The 20744-nt window shown below is 42.5% G+C and overlaps 1 protein-coding gene across 5 annotated transcripts; it reads left to right on the forward strand.

Annotated features, from left to right (window-relative positions):
* Window positions 1-615: 615 nt before the first annotated feature.
* Window positions 616-19031, forward strand: NIPA1 (NIPA magnesium transporter 1). Of its 5 annotated transcripts, none has more exons than XM_043494109.1 (6): window positions 851-989; window positions 3663-4990; window positions 8003-8050; window positions 13452-13542; window positions 14824-14984; window positions 16928-19031. In XM_043494109.1, the coding sequence occupies exons 2-6, from the start codon at window positions 4984-4986 to the stop codon at window positions 17437-17439; spliced, it is 819 nt and encodes a 272-aa protein (XP_043350044.1). In that variant the 5' UTR covers window positions 851-989; window positions 3663-4983; the 3' UTR covers window positions 17440-19031. The 5 variants fall into 5 exon arrangements, with proteins under 5 accessions (XP_038226908.1, XP_043350044.1, XP_043349907.1 ...); XM_043493972.1 differs by having other exon boundaries at window positions 3663-4968; XM_043494014.1 differs by having other exon boundaries at window positions 3663-4932.
* Window positions 19032-20744: the final 1713 nt, after the last annotated feature.

Here is a 20744-nt window from a genome sequence, read left to right on the forward strand (position 1 = left end):
CGTGACAGTATCGGGGATACTGTTCCTGGGTGCATCAATGTGTCATTACACTGGCCTCAAAATTACAGTGTGCAAACAAAACTTTAACATCCTTAATTCTAGCCAAGCATTTTATGCCAACCTTCTGTGAAGGAGGAGAGGCACACACTGTCTTTTTTGAACAGGGGAGTAGTGTTCAGGTGCTAAGGCGATTGACACCAACCTCAGAGTATAGATGCAGCTTTCTTGAGGACAGTGTTGTAGCTGTGGTGGTCCCAGGATATAAAGACACAAGGTGGGCGAGGTAATATTTGATACTGGACCAACCTCGGGTGGTGAAAAAGAACAAATTCTGCAGCTACACAGCGCTCTTCTTCCAGACCCACAGAGCTTCCCGGCGTAGCTGCTCTCTGGCACCCACAGGAGTGGCTCCAGCACCCGGCTCGGTCACGAGGTTCGGCGGCCGCACCGCACCATGACGTGCTGACGCCGCGCCACATTCCAGTGCTGTGTGACGCCATGACATAACCATGGGCTGCGAGCGTGATGTCATAATGCTACCCCCGCCGTGGGGCCGCGGCGCAGTGCGGCGCCAGGGTCCGAGCGCGTGGGCGGCCGCCGCCTCGGGGAGAGCGGCTACCCGGCGCCGGCCCCGCTGCCTCGGGGGAAGGGAGAGGGCGTGAGGCGCGGCAGCGACTGCGGCGGCGGCTCGGCTGCCAGAGGCCCCTGAGCTCCGCCCCGCGGCAGTGGGGGCCGGCGCGGCTCGGGGCGGGTCCCGCAGAGCCGTGGCTGGTGCGGCCGGTTCCGGGCCGGCGGGAGGGACGCGAGCGTTGCGGTGCTGCCGGGCGTGAGGATGCCGGTGGGTGCAGCCGCGGGGGCGGAAGGGGCCGCGCAGAGCCCCGGCCCCGCCGCCGTCTCCGTGGGCTTGAGCGTGGCCGTGGTCTCCAGCCTGGTGAACGGTTCCACCTTCGTGCTGCAGAAGAAAGGGATCGTGAGGGCGAGAGGACGAGGTACGGGGGCTGCGGCGCCGCCCGGCACCCCGCTGATCTCCCCCTCCCCCCCCCGAAAAAGCCAGCCCCCGCCTTAACGTTTTGCATCCCCCCCCCTCCCCCGCGGCACCCTGCTGCGATTCCCACCCCCTTCCCGGATGTCTCCCTCACAGCCCGGGGTGACGGTCAGCCCCTGCCCGGCTGGTAGCCCCCCCCCCCCCCGACGCGCACGGTAGCCCTTGCAGCCTCATGCATTTCCCCTTTCTAGAGCGTCTCCCCCGCCCAAGGGAGGGGGCCTTTTCTGCTCCTTCTCTCCAGATAATCTGTGGGGGGGAGGCCCTCAGCCCCTTCAAATAGCTTGTGGGGCGGGCTGAGGTGCTCAGTGCATGTGGGGGACGGGACGCGACGCGACGCGACGCTCCGTCCAGTGCTGCCGCACTGCTTTAGAGCGGAGAGCAAGACGGGTTCAGCCGGTGTGGCTACTGCAGAACAGATCTGGCTTCCCTGTTACTTAAACTCTTCACCATAGTCCTTGACCTTCATGTTATTTCCCTTCAACCTTCCCTGCCCATTTTCCTTGTCTCTGCGTTTGTCTTAATCTGATGGTTCCAATGAATCAGTAAGAAACTTTAAAAAAAAAAAAAAAAAAAAGAAAAGAAATTGGTTGGCGCGCCGGTCCTATGATCTGAATTATTGCTGGCCACTGGCTAAAAAGGGAAAGGAAAGGGCCCAGTGGATCGGCCGAGTAATTTGGCTATACTGTACCTAGAGAAGGATAGTAAAATCATGGGAATGGTGTGGGAGAGGAAGAAAACAGGCTTCTATCCAGATAGAGAAGTTTGGGTTCTTTTCTAGTCTGTCAAAAACAAATCTGTGGACTCTAGGTAAGTTCTATTGTTACATGCAGCGTAGTTGTAGTCCTGTTGCTCTTTGGATATTAGAGAGACAAGATGGGTGAGGTAATATCTTTTACTGGACCAACTTCTGTTAGTGAGAGAGACAAGTTTTTGAGCCCTATAAAGCTCTTCTTCAGTCTGGAAAGGTACTCCTATGGCTAAATGCAAGTGGAACAGATTGTTTAGCATAAGTAGTTAGCACATGTTTTAAAGGAGAGTGGACCCTTAACAGCTCTGCAGTCATAAGACAAAAAGAGGGGCTTAGTGGGTTACAGACTTTTGTAACAAGCCATAAATCCAGTGTCTCTCTTCAGTCTGTGATTTTTAGTGTCTAGAAGAGTTTTGAATTAAAGCTCCCAGGCTCATCTTTTGAATGTGTTGTGTAGGTTTCCTTTGATGATGAAGACTGATAGGTCTGCTGTAGAGTGATTGCTTTGTGAAGACATAACTCCACTGCTTCAATGATTAACCCTCCCCCACAACACACCTTTCAAGAACCATGGTATATCACAACATGGTATAGTACATCCTGTGCACTAAATGCCCTAATAACTGTGTTGGTGAAACCAGACAATCCCTATGCTCTCAAATGAATTTGCACAGGAAAATGATAAACAAAAACACCCTATGACCTTAGGATGAACACTTTTCACAAAGCAATTGCTCTATAACTGACCTATTGGTTCTCATGGACTCTATCTTGAATGGTCCCTTAGAATATGTGCTGATTACTTATGCTAAACAGTCCATTCCACCATATTTAGCTGTGCTGCTCTGGGAGTACATTTCCCAGACCTGAAGAAGAGTTCTGTGTGGCTCGAAAGCTTGTCTCTTTCAATAAAACATGTTTCAGAGTAACAACCGTGTTAGTCTGTATTCGCAAAAAGAAAAGGAGTACTTGTGGCACCTTAGAGACTAACGAATTTATTTGAGCATAAGCTTTCGTGAGCTACAGCTCACTTCATCGGATGCATCCGATGAAGTGAGCTGTAGCTCATGAAAGCTTATGCTCAAATAAATTTTAGTCTCTAAGGTGCCACAAGTACTCCTTTTCTTTTTTCAATAAAACATATTGCAGTACCTCACCCACCTTTTGACCCTAGATAGGGGAAGAAATATAAACCCCCAACCTTTTACTGAAAATAATTTGGGAACCCATCCCTCTCTGTCAGGACTTTAACTGTCACCTGGACATTAAATTCCTGAGGTTTTTCACCCAACTTGTAGCCGTCCCATATCAGCTATTCAAGCATAAAGCACCAGCATGGGCTTTCATGCTTTTCCTTTAGGAGCAATTAGGGTGGATGGAGTAGGTACTCTATATGGAAAAAATGCATGCAGTTAGGCATCTGACATTCTTTATTTGAACCCGCTTCCAGTCCAGTTACGAAATTTATTCAGTCCTGCTGCCTGAGCAAACTTGATTGTAAAATACAGCACGTGAAACTTCTCTGATTGTGGATAGTCACATGATGAGTTGGTTTCAATGTTCACCCATAAAGTTAAAATATTTTTATATCAGAGGCCAATGGTTGGCGTGAATAGCAAGAAATAAATAATAACAAAATCCAGATGTGAAGTCAAACTGAAACACTCAAGAGGAGTTAGGCATAGTCATCAATGTTTTTCTACTTTGTGAAATACTGCAGCACCACTGATCATCTGATTTAAAAACAAATAATTATTTTGCAATATTTCATGTACGTTTGATAAGAGAGTTCTGTTACTAGCTAGAGAAAGATGTAAAAACTCTTTCCATAAAGTTGTACCAATGCATCTCCGTTTTGTTCTTTCATAGATTCCAAGACCAGAAGGGACCATGTGATCATCTAGTCTGACCTTCTGTGTAACACAGGCCATAAAATGTCCCTAAAATAATTCCTACAGCAGATCTTTTAGAAAATATACCATCTAGAATTAAAAATTGTCAGTAAGGGAGAACCCACCAGGACCCTTGATGCATTGTTCTAATGGTTAATTACTCTCACCATTAAAATTTATGCCTTATTTCCATTCTTAATTTGTCTAGTTTCAACTTCCAGCTAACTTTATTTGTACCCCCTCTTTGTTCTGGTTCTCTCCTAAGGACACATAACCACATAATTCAGCATAATTGGCAATCTTGTTTTATGGAGAAATGCCCACTAAGTATTATAAAACCACCAAAAGTTTTTCTTTATTATATAACTGTAAGCCTTAATGTGAAGTTGGATTCCTGAAGTAAAAATGTAGAGCAATAGCTCACTGTACTGCCCACTTAAATGTTTCTGACAAATCAACATGATTGTTACAAATTCACAATTTGTCATTTTTTGTGTGTTCTGAAGTCAGTTTTCTAAAGCATGATATTATTTTGCTAACAGAGTTTTTATGCTTTGAATTTAATCTGTGAGAAATAGCAAAATTTGTCTCCCCCTCCCCCCCCAAATCCTTGCTTTTGGAATGATTTCAAGAGGAAACTCATAGACTCTGGGTTGCACTGTAATCAGTTACATGTTGCTTGCAGCAGTCATTCTTTTTGTATTTGTGTATATATATGTAGGGAGCTCTTGTGGAATATCTATTCAAATTACCAGAACATATTAGATATGACCTCCAGAATTTTTTTATATTGCTGGTCTAGGACCAGCTCACATTTCAAGATCATGCTGTGTCTAATGTGTTCGTCATGGACTCTTTCATGTATAACAAACAACTTTCAACTGCATTACTACCAGCTGACAGCATGATCCAACAAGTTTATTTTGCATTTTCCACAACTGCAGCATTTTAAGCCCCTGTACATGCTGCTGTTTTTACTCCTGAGGGCATTCTGTGCCAAAAAATCTGCACCCAATATTTTAAAATTCTGCACGTTTTATTTGTCAATAAATAAATGCAGAGGCTCCAGCGTGCCAGTGGGGAGCACAGGCTATTGGCTGTACGAAGGTGGGAGATCACACTGCAGCCTCTTCAACCCCGGGACATGGACTCAGTGGTGAGACTGCACCCGACCCTGACACAGCACAAGGCCTGGGTATGCCCCAGAAACATCCTGGCGTCCTGCCCCTCTGCACCAGGCACAACAGGTGTGGGACAGGAAGGCTCAACCAGGCAGGATCCAAGTACGGAACGGCTCAATGTGGGGTGAGAGGACTCTGTGTGGGACAATCTGGGTGCAGGCAGCTCAGTGGAGAGTCTAGGTGTGGGGGGATCTGGATGCACAGAGGCTTGCCGGGGGGACGGGGCGGGTTCCAGGGGCAGGGGTAATGTGACTGCAGGGTCTTCCAGGTGAAGGCGGTTGGAGCTCAGCGAAGTGGCCTGGGTGTGGGGTCTCAGAAGGGGCATCTGGGTGCTGGGAAAGTGGGACTTGGTGGGGGGGGGGTCTGAGTGCAGCTAATAGGGTCAGTGGTGTGAGGGTCTGGATGTGGGGGTGCAGGGGAGTGGGGCTTGTCAGGGTGGGGGTTTGAGTGCAGGGAGCTCAGTGGTGGTGGTCTGAGTGCAGAGTTGGGGATCTGGATGCAGGGGGCTCCAGATGCAGGGGTTGAGATTCAGGGGGGTGGGGTTCGCGTATGGAAGGCTAGGGGGAATACGGGCATATGGGATGAGACTTGGCAGGGGTATCTAGGTATGGGAGGTCCATATGCATGGGAGTTGGGCGGATGGGGGAGCAGCTCCCTGTACAGTGACCCCTTCCCCGTAGCTGAGGAGCAATGGGGGCAGGAAGCAGGGGAGGATGCTGAGCTTCCTGCAGCTGGAGCAGGTTTCTGGGTTGGGTCTGACACAGCCCCAGCCACTCCTTGCAGGGGAGGAGGAAGTCACACCCTCTCCTGCCTCTAGCCCAGCCAGGACTAGCAGCTGATCCTGGCTCAGGGTAGGAGCCACTGGCTGGGGTATCCCCAGCCCTGCTGTGATTTATCTCTCCGCTGGCTGCTCCAGGTGCCTGAAAAAAATGTACCTGCACTGCTAGGAAGTGGTGTCTGACTGCTCTGCAGCTTTCCTTTTCTTCTCTGTCAGAAAGTCATTTTTATGTGGGGAAGCAAAGAAATCTCTGGGGGACATGAATTCTACACATGTGCAGTGGTGCAGAATTCCCCCAGGTGTATGCTTTGTAAACACAAGTTTTTTCCCCCTAAAGAAAGTTATAATTTTTGTTGGGTTGTTTGTGTTTTGTTTTGTTTGTTTTCATACATAAGTGATATTTATACCACAAACACATTTTGGGAGTAACTTAGGTACAACACTGTTGTCCCCAGCATAAGTAAATAAAATTTCTATTTTGCTGTGTAGCTGGGACCTAACCATTTAAAGAATTATGCTAAAGTCTTGAACTGTCAAATTCACAAAATTTAACTTTTTTTCAGTATTGGTAGTTGAATGTCAAATATGTAAAATAACATTAATGTCACAAAATATATTGAAAAGTTACTTGTATCTCCATTATGTTTTTTCTTGGCAAAATCTGAGTGCCAAGCTACTGAGGACAGCATTTCCTAATTGCTATGTACAAGAAGGAGCTACAAAAGCCCAGCAAAATTAAGTAGTGAAAATATGAGATGTGGAATCCTAAAGGATACTACTAGGCCAGTGTTTTCTCCATTTTAATATATTGGGCCAGTATAGCTAGAATGTGGAAGTCAGAACTAACACAGGGCATGATTCAAAGCTCATTAGTGTCTTTCCACTGATTTCAGTAGGCTTTGCATTAGGTCCATAATTGACAGCCTAGTACTTAACTTGCCTCTTCAAGTTTTTGCTACACTAGTGAATTGAATCAGTGAGATAGTATCAAATTGTGCTTGGAGAGGAAACAGCAGTAGGGGGACAAATATTTTGTGAAGTTAGTTTATTAGTGTTGATATTTTGTGTAATTTGTACAACTATTTTTATTTTATTTGCAGTAACAGAAATGTAATAAATCTGATAAATTAGACACCCACTCGAAAGCTGATCATACTGCTTACTGTCATAATTTTTTCTCCCATTTCAATTCTGATGTGGTTTTAGCAACCATTATTCAAGGAGTCCCTAGAGTTAAAGGTTATTGCTTTATGCTATTTGGGATTCTGAACTTTCAGCTGATGAGTACAATATTGGTTCAATTTCTAGCAATTCGTAAGAGAGCATCTGCTAAAGTAAGAACAGAACTAAAGTGTGGGCATACGGGCAGGAAATAATAACCAGAATAAAGTGATGTTAATGTCTAACACCTTGCAGACTACAGCAGATAAACACAAACGTTACTCTCTTTGAGAGTTTTCCTGGCGACTAGCCTTGATGGTCTGCATGATGTTAGACCTTACATTACATGGTTTTCTATTTTTTGCTCTGGTCCAGGACTTATTGCAACTCGTAATGGACCTTGGACTTTTATAACTTTTTTTATATTGACTTTCTTTAGGATTCTCCAGTAGGAAAATAAAACTCATGATTTGTAAAGTGTGTCCTGAAAAATCATGCCTTTCTTTTAGTCAAGTTTTAAGAATATCACAGCTCCCTTGTAAATTCCACATTAAAAGTCTACGATAAAATAGGAGATGAAAAATTCATAACAATTGTCTGATGAAAATCCATAACAATTTCTGATAATATAATGAAAATATACAATCTCAAGATTGGTAGGCAGCTAATGAACAGTCTGGAGTTTTCACCCATGTCTTTGAAATGTAACATGTTCACATCCCAGAGAAGGCCTAGATCACGTAGCCACAGGAGACTAAGGGCTTGCCAAAAGTCCACACCCAAACATCTTCTCTCTGATTTCTCTGTGTCTTAAATTTGTCCCAGTCCAAGTGGCTTGTAGAAATGACTTTTTGTCTCTTAGGCCAGATTTTCTGAAAGATCACACCATCTCCTGGTAATGGGTCTAACATGTATGGTGAATAGAATCTTCAGAAACATTTGTGGATATTTCAAGGCTTCCTGTAATATAGGTTGAGGATATTTCATAAGCATTTAAAATTGAATTTCTAATGATCAGATGCATTGAGAAAGTGTACCAGGATTAGTTAGGCTAGATTGGAGCTACCATCATAGTTTTTTTTTTTTCTAATGTCCTTACAACTGTGTGTGAAAAGGATTGCTTAGCTTTAATGTTGCTCTATTATATTTTTTTTCCAGTAGAACTCATCCACTCTTTTCTCATGTTGCCTTTTCCAGGTACTTCATATTTAACAGATATAGTATGGTGGTCTGGTACTATTGCAAGTAAGTATCTTATGTTGTAAGATAATGTAAAGAATGGAATAGAGTAGATGATTGGATTTTAAATAGCCTATTGTAGTGTTGATTTTAGCACAGCTCATTAGCCTTCACAGAGTTATCTTTCTACCAAAAAGTAAGAAGCCTTCGATATGGAAATTATTAGCACTCACGCAATAACTGTACATGTGATGCATCTAGGAATTGTGATAGTAAGATAAATTTTTTTAAAAGGCAGTTAAATAAGAAATTGTAATTTCATAACATAAGGGCTTATTTATTATATGTTAATTTTTAGATCAGAAAACCCTGAGCCAACTTTTACCTTTTGTATTTCGTCATTTCTAGCTACGGTACCTTTTTGTTACTCTACTGCAAAAAGTAGACTGCTGAATCCTTGGGCATTACTGGGTATGAGATGAATACAGACCTTTGTGACGCTCATTCTCCCAAGTAGTCTCGCTGATTACTCTGAATAGATTGGTGATATTGAAAAGATACAACAAAAGGTACAGAGTAGCTAGCATGTTCTGTTCTCAGTTCAGTTAGTGGGAAAGATGGCATTCTACCTTTGTACTCCTAATCTGATCTGATCTGTTGGGGACTATTAGAATTGCTGTGATGCGGCTTCCTTCAATGTATGTAACTTGCAAAAATAGTCATTAGACTTTCAGTTGTGTTCCTTGTTTAGCCACAGAGGCAGATTCTCACCCTTGCACAATTCCAGTGGTACAAAGGAAGTGGAAACCACCAGGTCCCTTGATGAAGATTCTCTCTGTGTGGGGAAGTCTTCTGCAGCAAGTGTAAAGCCAGCAAAGTGGTTCCTCTGTCTCCAGATTACCACCTATGCTGCTTTAATCTAGGTTGGGATGGAATTTGGGAATCTGTAATCAGACCCCCGACAGCCCTGCTACTCTGCTCTGACCACTGGAAGCTGGGCACAGTAGCAATTCTGTTCTGTAGTATTTAAAATGAGCCTGTCTGCTCATTTCTTTTGAGGCCTCCATTTTGAATATCTGGACAGAAGGAGTGAGAAAAAGAGAGGGTTTTCTCAATGTGTCAGCGTAATCCTAATTAAGCCAACTGACTGAGTTTTATGAAGCCAAAATTGCTCAAGAGAATGATTTGTTGGCTACATCCATCAGCTAGCATGTCAAAACTAAGCATCTAGCAGCTTATAAAAGTACCATGTAAAGGGTTAACTAGAACAGTGGCTCTCAACTTTTCCAGACTACTGTACCCCTTTCAGGAATCTGATCTGTCTTCTGTACCCCCAAATTTCACCTCACTTAAAAATGACTTGCTTACAAAATCAGACCTAAAAATACAAAAGTGTCACAGCATACTATTACTGAAAAATTGCTTATGTTCTCATTTTTACCAGATAATTATAAAATAAATCAATTGGAATATAAGTATTGTACTTGCATTTCAGTGAATAGTATATAGAGCAGTATAAACAAGTCACCGTATGAAATGTTAGTTTGTACGGATTTTGTTAGTGCTTTTTATATAGCCTGTTGTAAAACTAGGCAAATATGTAGATGAGTTTATGTACCCCTGGAATACCTCTGAGTATCCCCAGGAGTACGTGTACTCCTGGTTGAGAACCACTGAACTAGAATGTTGTGGATTCAGAATTTCGATCCAGTCACAAACAGCAAGAGCCAGGTAGAGAACTGTGGAACCCAAAGAAGGGTGGATTCTTTGGAATCTAGTAAATATCCACAATGCCTTGGGGAAACTACAGGGGTTAATATCCTATACATTAGAAATTGGCTGGTTTGGGATTTTGGATGACTAACAAAACCATCAGAGACTCTTATCAGTTTGCCTCCCACAAGGTTTATTTAAATAACTTGGTTCCCTGATACAAAAGAGTGAATTCACTTGCAAGTGACAGTGTTCAATAAGCCATTATTTCAATGCAAACATCTAGACCTAGAAAAAACATCACCTGTGGGTTTTTTGGTGGTGGAATCCACAGGATTACTGCAGACTTGAAAGAAGAAGAGCTCAAATACTACTGAGATGGATCCATATAAATAGAAGAATGGATAGTTCTGCAGTGCAAGGCTTTTAATAGCAGGCAAGTGGTAACAGCTATAAAAAGATGCCTTTCTGAGTGTTCTCAATAAATGAACTACTAAATAAATAGCACCCTGCTATTGAGAGTTTTCCAAGAAAACACACGTGGTTTTCCAAGATGACACTGAAAGTGTTGCACGTGTTCCCAGTGTTTGCAATGTGAATGTTTCAGAGTGCTTTGCCAGCAAAAGAAACTTTTTTTTTTTTTAAAAATAGCCTTGATGAGACCTCTGTATGTGGTCTGCAAGAAGATGGTCAACCATTTTAAACGTGATGCTGCCGTTTCCAACGTAAGAAGCTACAAGCAGAAATGAGCCTCCCTACAGATTGGCTGTAGTGGGACATAGGGCTTGTCTTCACTATGGGGGTATATCACCCTAAGTTGTGCTACTCCAACTGTGTGAGTAACGTAGTTGGGTTGATGTAGCTTAGGTCGACTTACTGCAGTGTCTTCACTGCGCTGCGTCAATGGGAGATGCTCTCCAGTCGACTTACCTTACTCTTGTTGGAGATGTTTCAGAGTAGCAGCCGTGTTAGTCTGTATTTGCAAAAAGAAAAGGAGTACTTGTGGCACGTTGGAGACTAACAAATTTATTTGAGCATAAGCTTTCATGAGCTATAGCTCACTTCAGCTGCATTCAGTGGAAAATAGTGGGGAGATTTATATACACACACAGAGAACATGAAACAATGGGTGTTATAATACACACTGTAACCAGAGTGATCAATTAAGATGAGCTATTACCAGCAGGAGAGCTGGGGGGGAAGGGAGAGAAAACCTTTTTTAGTGATGATCAAGGTGGGGCATTTCCAGCAGTTGACAAGAACATGTGAGGAACAGTGGGAATAAACATGGGGAAATAGTTTTACTTTGTGTAATGACCCATCCACTCCCAGTCTTTATTAAGCCTAAGTTAATTGTGTCCAGTTTGCAAATTAATTCCAATTCGGCAGTCTCTCGCTGGAATCTGTTTTTGAAGTTTTTTTTGTTGAAGGATAGCCACTCTTAGGTCTGTAATCGAGTGACCAGAGAGATTGAAATGTTCTCCGACTGGCTTTTGGATGTTATAATTCTTGAAGTCTGATTTGTGTCCATTTATTCTTTTACGAAGAGACTTCTTGGAGAGGTGGAGTACCGGGGTCGAGCGGAGAGTGCTCTGCTTCACTAGACCCGCTAAATCGATCCCTGGCAGCACCATAGTGAAGACCAGCCCTCAGTCACAAAGTGCTGCTCCTTAAATCATATGTAGAAAACTAACAGACTCATCATTTTCTGCTCAGGAAGCAAAGGCGTTGGCTTAGGCATACTGAAACATGTCCAAGATTATTATTGACTTTCTTGAGTTGTTTGAGGAGGTAATTCAATTTAGATTATAAACTCTTTGGGGCAGAGATCATCTCTTTGTTCTGTATTTGTTCAGTGACTAGGGCTCCTAGGAGCCACTACGATACAAATAATGAAGAATAATAACTTGAGTAGAACTTCAGAGATACTTACGTATTTTTCTTTGTACCGCTACTAGGCAGGGCCGTCCCTAGCTATTTTGGTGCCCTTTGCAGCCCCCCAGGCCTCCATGGTTGGGAGCAGGGAGGACTGTGTGGGGCCCTACCCCAGGCTTCTGTGGAATGGGGGGGGCTGGCCCCAGGCCTCAGGGAGGCCTGGGGGGCCACTTCCTGCAGGAAGTGGAGTGACCCGGCCCCAGCCTGCTCTGCTCCCTTGGCTCCCAACCATGCCACAGCGGTTCGCCCCGTCCCCAAGCCTGGGAGCCAGAGGAGTGGAGCAGGCTGGGACTGGGTTGCTCCACTTACCACGCCGTGAGTGCAGGGTTGGGCCTGGCTGCAATCTTCAGGGAAGTGGGGGCGGGGTGAGGCAGGGAAGGGGTGGGAAGACGCAGGGCTGGGGTGGAGGAGGGGTGGGGGCCTGGGGAAGAGCTGGAGCAGGGGCTGGTGCAGCACGCAGCTGCGCAGGGCACCAGGAAATGTGGTGCCCCAAATTTCCTGGTGTCCTAAGCAGCTGCTTGCTTTGCGTATTGGTAAGAATGTTCCTGCTGCTAGGGCTCTGACAACCCACCTCAGCATTGAAGTCAAGGGATCTGAGCCATGAAAAAGCAAATTTTAATTTGAGCAACTGAGCAGTGGGGAATCCCAGGGAGGATATGGTGTATCCAGCATACTCTCTCTTCAATTCAAGGTCTTTCCGTTCAACTCTGAATATCTCCAAGCCAGAGCTGCTGTATGTGCTTGCTGGAAAAACATGCACACAAACGAGAGAGAGAGAGAGCTCAATAAAGATCAGAGGTTAGAGGGACTATAATCCAGTCCTAGGTAAAGACCATATGCAAAAGATCATGACCAACTCTTGGGCTTCACAGATGTGGCTGGCTGACTGCTGGCTACCTCACTAGATTCAGTATTGCATGCACAGGAAACACCAGTGAATTGAGTCAGCATAATGCTACCATACTCCACATCTTGTAAATTTTTCTTTCCTCAGTGTTCCTTATGAGGTTCCTCAGCTTTACTGAGCTGTGAATTTATTTGGTGAATGAATTAATGTTTGTATAGTGCTTTGCAGATGTAAAGCACTAGTTAAGTATAAAGAAGTACTATGATGATGATGATATTTGACAGGAGAGTGCAGAAAGCCATGGTTTCTTAAAATGTGATTTTAAGTGCTAGTAATGGCCACAACTTGAAATTCCAGTTTTGTCTAGTATATTGTACTGCACATTCAGTCTGTTTTTGTCATTATTGATAACTAATATCAAAGCTGTCTTATTGCAAGGACGTGCTGGCCGTCACTTCCCATTGGCCGGGAACAGCGCCCGCTGGAGCTGCAGGCAACTGTGCCTGTGGACTGTCAACATAAAATATCTCATGGCCCGCCAATGGGTTACCCTGATGGGCCGTGTGCCGAAGGTTGCCAGCTCCTAATATAGAACATGGGATGCCTAAATTCAGAGCTCCCTACATCAGGAAATTTGAGTGCAACCCATGACGGTTTCAAATTCTCAGTCTCTTGACTCTTCCCTACTTAATTATGAAAAATTATTGAAGAGAACTTTAATGAGCAGAATTATTGACAATGTTCTTTTGGTGCCTTCTCTTTTGCAAACAGCCTTTATAAAAATATGATTTAAATAATCAGAAAGCTGGAAAATTTAGTTTTTGTATAACTGAAAAGTTATGGGCAGAACTAAACAGTTCAATAATGTTCATCTTCTAGTCAGGTCAGTAGTGATGAGCCAGCGTTGAGTAGCTTTTCATTATTCCTATTTACTAAGGGATTTAAAATACTCTTTTGTGGTTCTCTTAACAGTGGCACTTGGTCAAATCGGAAATTTCTTGGCCTACACTGCAGTTCCAACTGTGTTAGTGACTCCTCTAGGAGCTCTTGGCGTTCCATTTGGGTAAGAATTGTATTCATTTATTTGAATGCTGCATTATTGATAGTAAAATATAGATTCTAAATAAAATCTGTGACCCATTGGTGTTCCATCAGGAAAACATTGTGCTTGTGGATATTAGCTTTCCCTCTAACATTTTAATGAAGTGTAATAAACGTAGTTGACACGTTCTTTGCCCAGAATGATAAATAGTATTTAAATGTCAGCTATTATCAACAACTGAAACAGATTACCAAAATTGCATCACATGTTTGTAGTGATAAATGGTCAGTTTTCAGGATGAAGAGAGGTAAATAGTGGTGTCCCCCGGGGTCTATACTGGGCCCAGTGCCCTTCAACATATTCATAAACTATCTGGAAAAAGGGGTAAACAGTGAGGTGACTAGTTTTGTATCGTCTTCAAATTTTGCCAAGATAGTTAAGTCCCACGCAGACTGGAGAGCTACAAGAGGATCTCTTGAAACTGGGTGACTGGGCAACAAAATGGTAGATAAAATTCTGTGTTGATAAATGCAAAGTAATGCATACTGGAAAACATAATCCCAACTATACATATAAAATGATGGAGTCTATATTAGCTGTTACCACTCAAGAAAGAGATCTTGGATTCATTGTGGATTGTTTTCTGAAAACTAACTCAATGTGCAGCGGCAGTCAAAAAGCGAAAAGAATGTTGGGAATCGTTAAGAAAGGGATAGTTGATAAGACAGGTCACAGGCCGTGAATTTTTGTTTACTGTCCGTGACCTGTTCATGACTTTTACTAAAAATACCTGTGACTAAAATGGAGCCTTAATTATGCATCTGAACTGCATTGATCATCTACTTTAGGCTGCAGAATGTTTGGGGTTGGTGTCATGTCTTCCTTTGCCTTGAACGCAGAGTTAAACAGTGTCTTTGGTATGTTTGGATCATTTACTTGCTTGAATCCAGCCTGTTGTGTTAGTGACCAAAAATCATTGCTACCTCTTTACTGCTTGTGGCCCATGTGAAATAGATTGGTAGTCTCCCACCAGATTGCTGTGGGGTAGGTGTCTGCCTCACAGTTGGCCTGGCCCCCTTGTGCCCTCAAGTAAGAGTTTGAGGGTTCAATGAACTTAAAGACTGCATTTATTTTCTGCCTTCCTCCCCTGTCTTGGGTCAGGGCTGAAGCATGTAAATGGGCTATATGAAGACTATTTTTGGAAGTAAACAAAGGGCTGGCAAGTAATACCCTAGCTGAGAGATGTGTGTTAAGAGATTGAATAATTTAGATTAATTTTAATTTTTTTCCACCTTGTGAAAGGTCCATTTTAGCTTCTTACTTACTGAAAGAAAAACTCAACATTCTCGGCAAGTTGGGATGTCTGCTGAGCTGTGCTGGGTCTGTTGTTCTCATAATCCATTCCCCAAAATCTGAGAGTGTAACGACTCAGGCTGAGCTTGAAGAGAAGCTTACAAATCCAGGTACTTCATTCTCTTACAAAATTATGATAGCATTGTCCAGGAACACTTATTTGAAGGGAACAGTCGCTTCCCCAAAGCAGCAACATTAGTGGTATTAAGGCTTCTGCATTCCTAGGCAAATACGATATAAAGGAGACACACCATCATGGTTTCTGTACATGAAAACTACCTCTTCAGTGTAATAGAATTCCCTGAGTGTGCCAACAACATGGTGTATAAAGGAGAAATTATAGATATGATTTTTTCAAAAAGGGCCTGGGTGAGTTAGGAGCCTAACTTCCTTTGACTCAGGCACTTCTGAAAATGTACCTGTTGACAGCATCTGTCATGAGGCTATTAATTAAAACTAAATTAAGCAGTAAAAAACATGGATTAAGCAGTAAACTGTCCTGAGTTAGAAACTGGCCAGGAACAAATTCAAAGGTTCTGATTCTGGGTTGTCTGAGCTTGTAGTTTCCTGTTTCTGGTGCTGTCCAGGAGCCAGCCAGTTATCGGCATAAGTTAGTCTGCTCTAATGTATTCAACTACCTCTGGCCACAAAGCGCCATTCTGTAAACTGGGGCTCAATGGGGTATAGAAACATACTGGTTATGCCCCCCTATGCCAAGCGGTTGAGAACATAGGGAGCAGTGGTATAGGAGCTACAGTAGCTTCTGCACCACCTAAGGATTCTCCCATGCAGGTGGAATCCTCTATTAGCTGGTTAAACTGATGTTGCAGTTGCCTTGTGACACCAAGGAGGCACAGAGTAGCCATAGCAAGGGCTAGGATCCAATCTAAAGAAGAAATAAAGTTGCCAAGATGGTAACTTCCCAAAAGTAGGGTGGGTTTTTTTTGTGTTTAGTGCTTTGAAATAATTCTCCATTTCAGTTTTTCCTTACAATGAAAATCATTGCATATTTGCATGGTAAGTCAAAAACTGCAAATTTTCTTTTTTTAAGTGACAAAACCAACTTGGCGGTAAGTTGGACTTGTAACCTAAAATGATGTTTTCTAAAATGATGAAGAGTTGTTTTATGTACTTTCCTCTTAAGGAAAGAATCAAAACTGTAATTCCATGAGCTCATTTTAAGGGTTTCTAGGCAAAAATTGAATCTTTGTGGGTAAAATCCTTGCACTTCTTGTTGCCAAATAGATTCTATTAGGTCTTAAAGCTATCTTAATGGTGCACATATACATTACTTGTGTTTCAAATAGATGTTTGCTTTGGCACACTGAAGGTATGTATGAAGGTGCCAATAAAACATGTTGTGAAGTTCCTTTTCTTTTCTGCTATTCAGTGGACTGACTTGCTTTTAAACCATTCCTGACCTGCTAGTTGTTTGGCATACTTTCTGTGCTTCATGGATGCCTAAGCCACTTAATTTTTTCTCTCAGAATAGCTAAATTGGGAACTATTTAATATTTACAGTTTCACTGAAACTCAAACCTAAAGTGTACCTAAAAGTATTAGTAAAGGAAATATTGTTGTGCATTTAATAGTCCAACCAGACCAAAATTAACTATTGAAATGTGTCCTAGTCATCCCATTGACTTTAATGAGACTTAAGTAAGTGCTTAGGTACTTTGGTCATAGTTATGAATGTGGTTATATCACAACCATTCTTCACAGGGGACTTTAATAGGAATATAATGTCATCTTTAAAAAAAACTTTAAATCCAGTGACAGTGTGAAACAGTTGGTATTCATACATTTTTATTTGACTTGCACAAAGAGGGTAAGAGCAGCAACTGTCATAGTTGTACGTCGATCTAACCAATTTTAAAGGCTTTTGTTCTTTATTTGATGAGAGTTCCTCAGCTTTGTGTACATATCCTTATATGTTACCATGTTTAGGGGTTCACGACTGAGCCTTTAAATATTTCTAATAAATTTTCCTGGGGCAAAAGTTTCTACCTTGCCATTAACAAGCCATTACCTTTTTTTTTCTTTGTTTTTTCAGTGTTTGTGGGCTACCTCTGCATAGTACTTCTCATGCTTCTCCTGCTTATCTTCTGGATAGCGCCAGCTCATGGACCCACTAATATCATGGTTTACATCAGTATTTGCTCGCTGTTGGGCAGTTTCACTGTGCCCAGCACAAAAGGCATTGGGCTGGCTGCTCAAGATATCTTTTACAATAATCCATCAAGTCAAAGAGCCCTGTATCTCTGTCTGGTTCTTCTGGCAGTGTTAGGATGTAGCATCATCATTCAGTTCAAGTATATCAATAAGGCACTGGAATGTTTTGATTCATCTGTGTTTGGTGCCATCTACTATGTTGTGTTCACCACTTTAGTCCTGCTGGCCTCAGCCATCCTTTTTAGGGAGTGGAGTAACGTGGGAGTGGTAGATTTCTTGGGGATGGCTTGTGGATTCACCACTGTATCCATTGGAATTGTTCTTATACAAGTCTTCAAGGAGTTCAACTTCAATATTGGGGATTTGAATAAACCTAATATGAAGACAGATTAAAATCATATTTGAGGGGAACTGGAATGGCTCAGGGAATGATACAGAGCCTTCCATTTCTAGGTAACTGATTCCAATATGATTGAAGTTGGCAGTTGGCAGTGGTAGCTTGTGTGAAATGAATTGGTGGCCTCCATCCAGTTTTAATGGACAGTTGTCCACATACCCAAAATCACCATAATTGACATTAATTGGTATCATTGCTGATTGTCTCAGCAGAAAGGCTAAGGAATGAATCAGCATAGAGACTGATGTATCTCCTTGCCCCTAAAAGGTGGTCTATCCAGAAAAGGTTTGATGACATTCTGGCAGGCCAGTATAGGAAATCTTTACATTAGACTGCCTGTGATGTACTCGTTCTGTGAATAGAGAACATCAGTTTCTAATGCACTCAGTCCAGCACTTTTCATGAATGGCGTATGCCCTTTAAAAAAAAAATTGTAAGCAAATGGAATAATTCTGTTAATTTCCTTAAAACAGGCATGTGTTCGCAGTCCAGGCTATGAATTGTGAAAAAAATGTTGATTTGTGGACTACAGGTTTGTCCTTTGTACAGTAACTGCCTCCACAATTTGGACTGACACAGGTGAATGCACTTGGGGAGGCGGGGGGTTCTAAATTAAGTCATTGGTATAGAGTAGTGCATCTAACCCTTAAAAGCTTGCACTACTTACTTACCAACTGAAACTAGCTCAAAGATCCAGCTGAAACTAGCATCCAGATTACAGGTATACATTTTATTCATAACTCTTTTAAGTGCATTAAGACGTACCGCATTCATCCAAGAGCTTTTAATGGTTAATGGACAGGAAGAGGGTGAAGGACGTGATGCACAGTCTTCCTGTATACATGGTGGGTTATCCAGTGCCTTTGTAATCTAAAAATATCACTTAATTTGAATGTGGTGGTTTCTGCGACCTTGTAACAGGTTAGAATAATCCAGTTTTGTTGTCTGTAATATTTGGCTGTACTCAAATTATAAGCATGTAAAGCAGACAGAAAGGTCAGAATATTTTTGGAAAGGTTTCCAAGCCTGAAGTCAATACTGAGATGCTTTGGTGGCTTCTGCGAACATCTATAACATAATGAGAAGTAACTGATAAGAGGTCTACTTACAGCAATCCAGTATATATAGAATCCAGTTATACAACAGAATATAGGAAACTATTAAAGTAGTTACTTGACAAAATTGTTCTTCAGAACAGGATAATGAGTAAACGGATGTGTGTCACTAGATTACTGATTATGAAATCAGGCTGTGAACTGGCACTGTTATGAACAAAAAGTTTTTGTGAGAAGTACAGGTGTGAGATTTCTTCATTAACTCAGAAGAATGGGTAAGATTATGGTCTTTAGAAAGTGGAGTTGAGTAACCTAGTACACATGCATTCAGATCCAATATTTCACAGCTGTGTTGTGGTTCCACAGCAGTATTTTAAAGGCTTGTGCAAGTGGCCCAAGCCATGGTACAATTGGTTTGAATGACTGGATTACAGTATATGAATATGTCAAGGAATAGGAGAAATTTACTGATATTCACAGAAGGATGTATTGATCTTGTCCTTGGAGTGAAAATAATTTTCATAGTATAATGTAATCAGTGATCATTATATACATAATGTCATTGGAAGAGTGTACCAAAGGCTTGAAAATAAGTGAGAGAGAAATTCTTTTGTTTTAAATTTGGAGATAAAAGTAGATCTGTGTAGCATATAACTACTGAACACCTGGCAGTCCAGAATCTCTCATGAGACAAAACGGGGGGTCACTAGACACCATTTGAGAAGGTTACAGATATCAGTCTATAACAGGGGTCGGCAGTCTTTGAGAAGTGGTGTGCCAAGTCTTGATTAATTTGTTTCGCGTGCCAGTAATAAATTTTACATTTACAGGGGTCCCCTGACAGAACCCCAGACTGGCAGCGGGCTGAGCAGGGCTGGCGGCCAGGACCACGGCTGGCAGGGGGCTGGGCGTCTGGAACCCTAGACCAGCAGTGAGGTGAGCGGAGCCAGCGGCTGGTATCCTAGGCTGGCAGCAGACTGAGCGGGGCCTATGGCCAGGACCCTGGCTGGAAAGGGGCCGGCGGCTGGAACCCCAGACCATCAGCGGGCTGAGTGTGGTGGCAGATAGGCAGGGCTGGCGGTCAGGACCCCAGCTGGCAGGGGGCTGGGCAGCTGGAACCCTAGACCAGCAGTGAGGTGAGCTGAGCCAGCGGCTGGTACCCAGGCAGGCAGCAGGCTGAGTGGGGCCGGCGGCCGGGACCCCAGCTGGCAGCAGTGTGCCAGTAAAAATCAGCTTGCATGCCGCCAGTTGCTGACCCCTGGTGGATAACAAGAGGTCAAGAACAGTATCATGTAGTGAAGTTTGTGGGCTAGCTGTAGGTAATGCAAACCTTGGTTATTTAGAGATGTTGCTAACTCTCAATAATTGGTTTTTGTTTTAAAACGCCATCTCACTGGAGTCATGTGACTACTTGAGACTCTTGGCTTTTGATTTAAAAGAAAAGTCAGTTGCTAGCCCTCATAGTTTCAGAGAAAATCATGAAAATGCAACCCCAGGGAACACTAAAGGTTCAAAAACCTGAAGGCAAATAAAAAGAACCCCAAATGTATTTGTTTTTTAAGCCAGTGTCATGGTTTTTGGAGGCCTGACATAGTTTTTGAACATACAAGGTTGACTATACTGGGGTTATCAAATCAAAGTATTTAATTTGATATATGGAGGAAAGGACAGACAGAATTTTACATCCAAAAATCTCAGCTGTTATGATTTAGACTTGAGAAATGATGGAAACATATCTTATGATGTTAGGCCAGAAGAAGGGAGAAAAGAACTAGCAAACAAAAGGAAATTTTTATGCATTTTAAAAACACTTTTATATGGGGATATGTCACTCTTTCTAGGCAGGATTTTTCTAGATGAGGAAATCAGGTGTTGAATTTTAAATAAGATTTGGCTGAGTTCTTTTTTTACATAGTATTGATTGGAAGAAAATATCTTGATTACTCTAAAGGGTGACTGTAAATGGTGGTAGTTTCCTTTTGTCTGTTTAAAAAATGGATCCTAAGTAAATAAAAATAGATAAGTAGACTTGTAATTCACTTCTTCAAATGATAGCTGTTCTCAAAAGTAGTCAAGCCATTTTTTCAAAGCATAAATTCAGGGTATAAGGGTTGCACATTGGTTTGGTACACTAGCCGTTAATCTCTGCAAACTCATCCAAATTCTTTCTCAGTTCAAAGTGAAAATGACTCATATCTCATACTATTCCTTATTTGGCCAAGTATATTTGCTTATTTAAGTTTTTG

Source organism: Dermochelys coriacea, chromosome 1 (genome assembly GCF_009764565.3).
Source record: "Dermochelys coriacea isolate rDerCor1 chromosome 1, rDerCor1.pri.v4, whole genome shotgun sequence".
Taxonomy (NCBI): Eukaryota; Metazoa; Chordata; order Testudines; family Dermochelyidae; genus Dermochelys; species Dermochelys coriacea.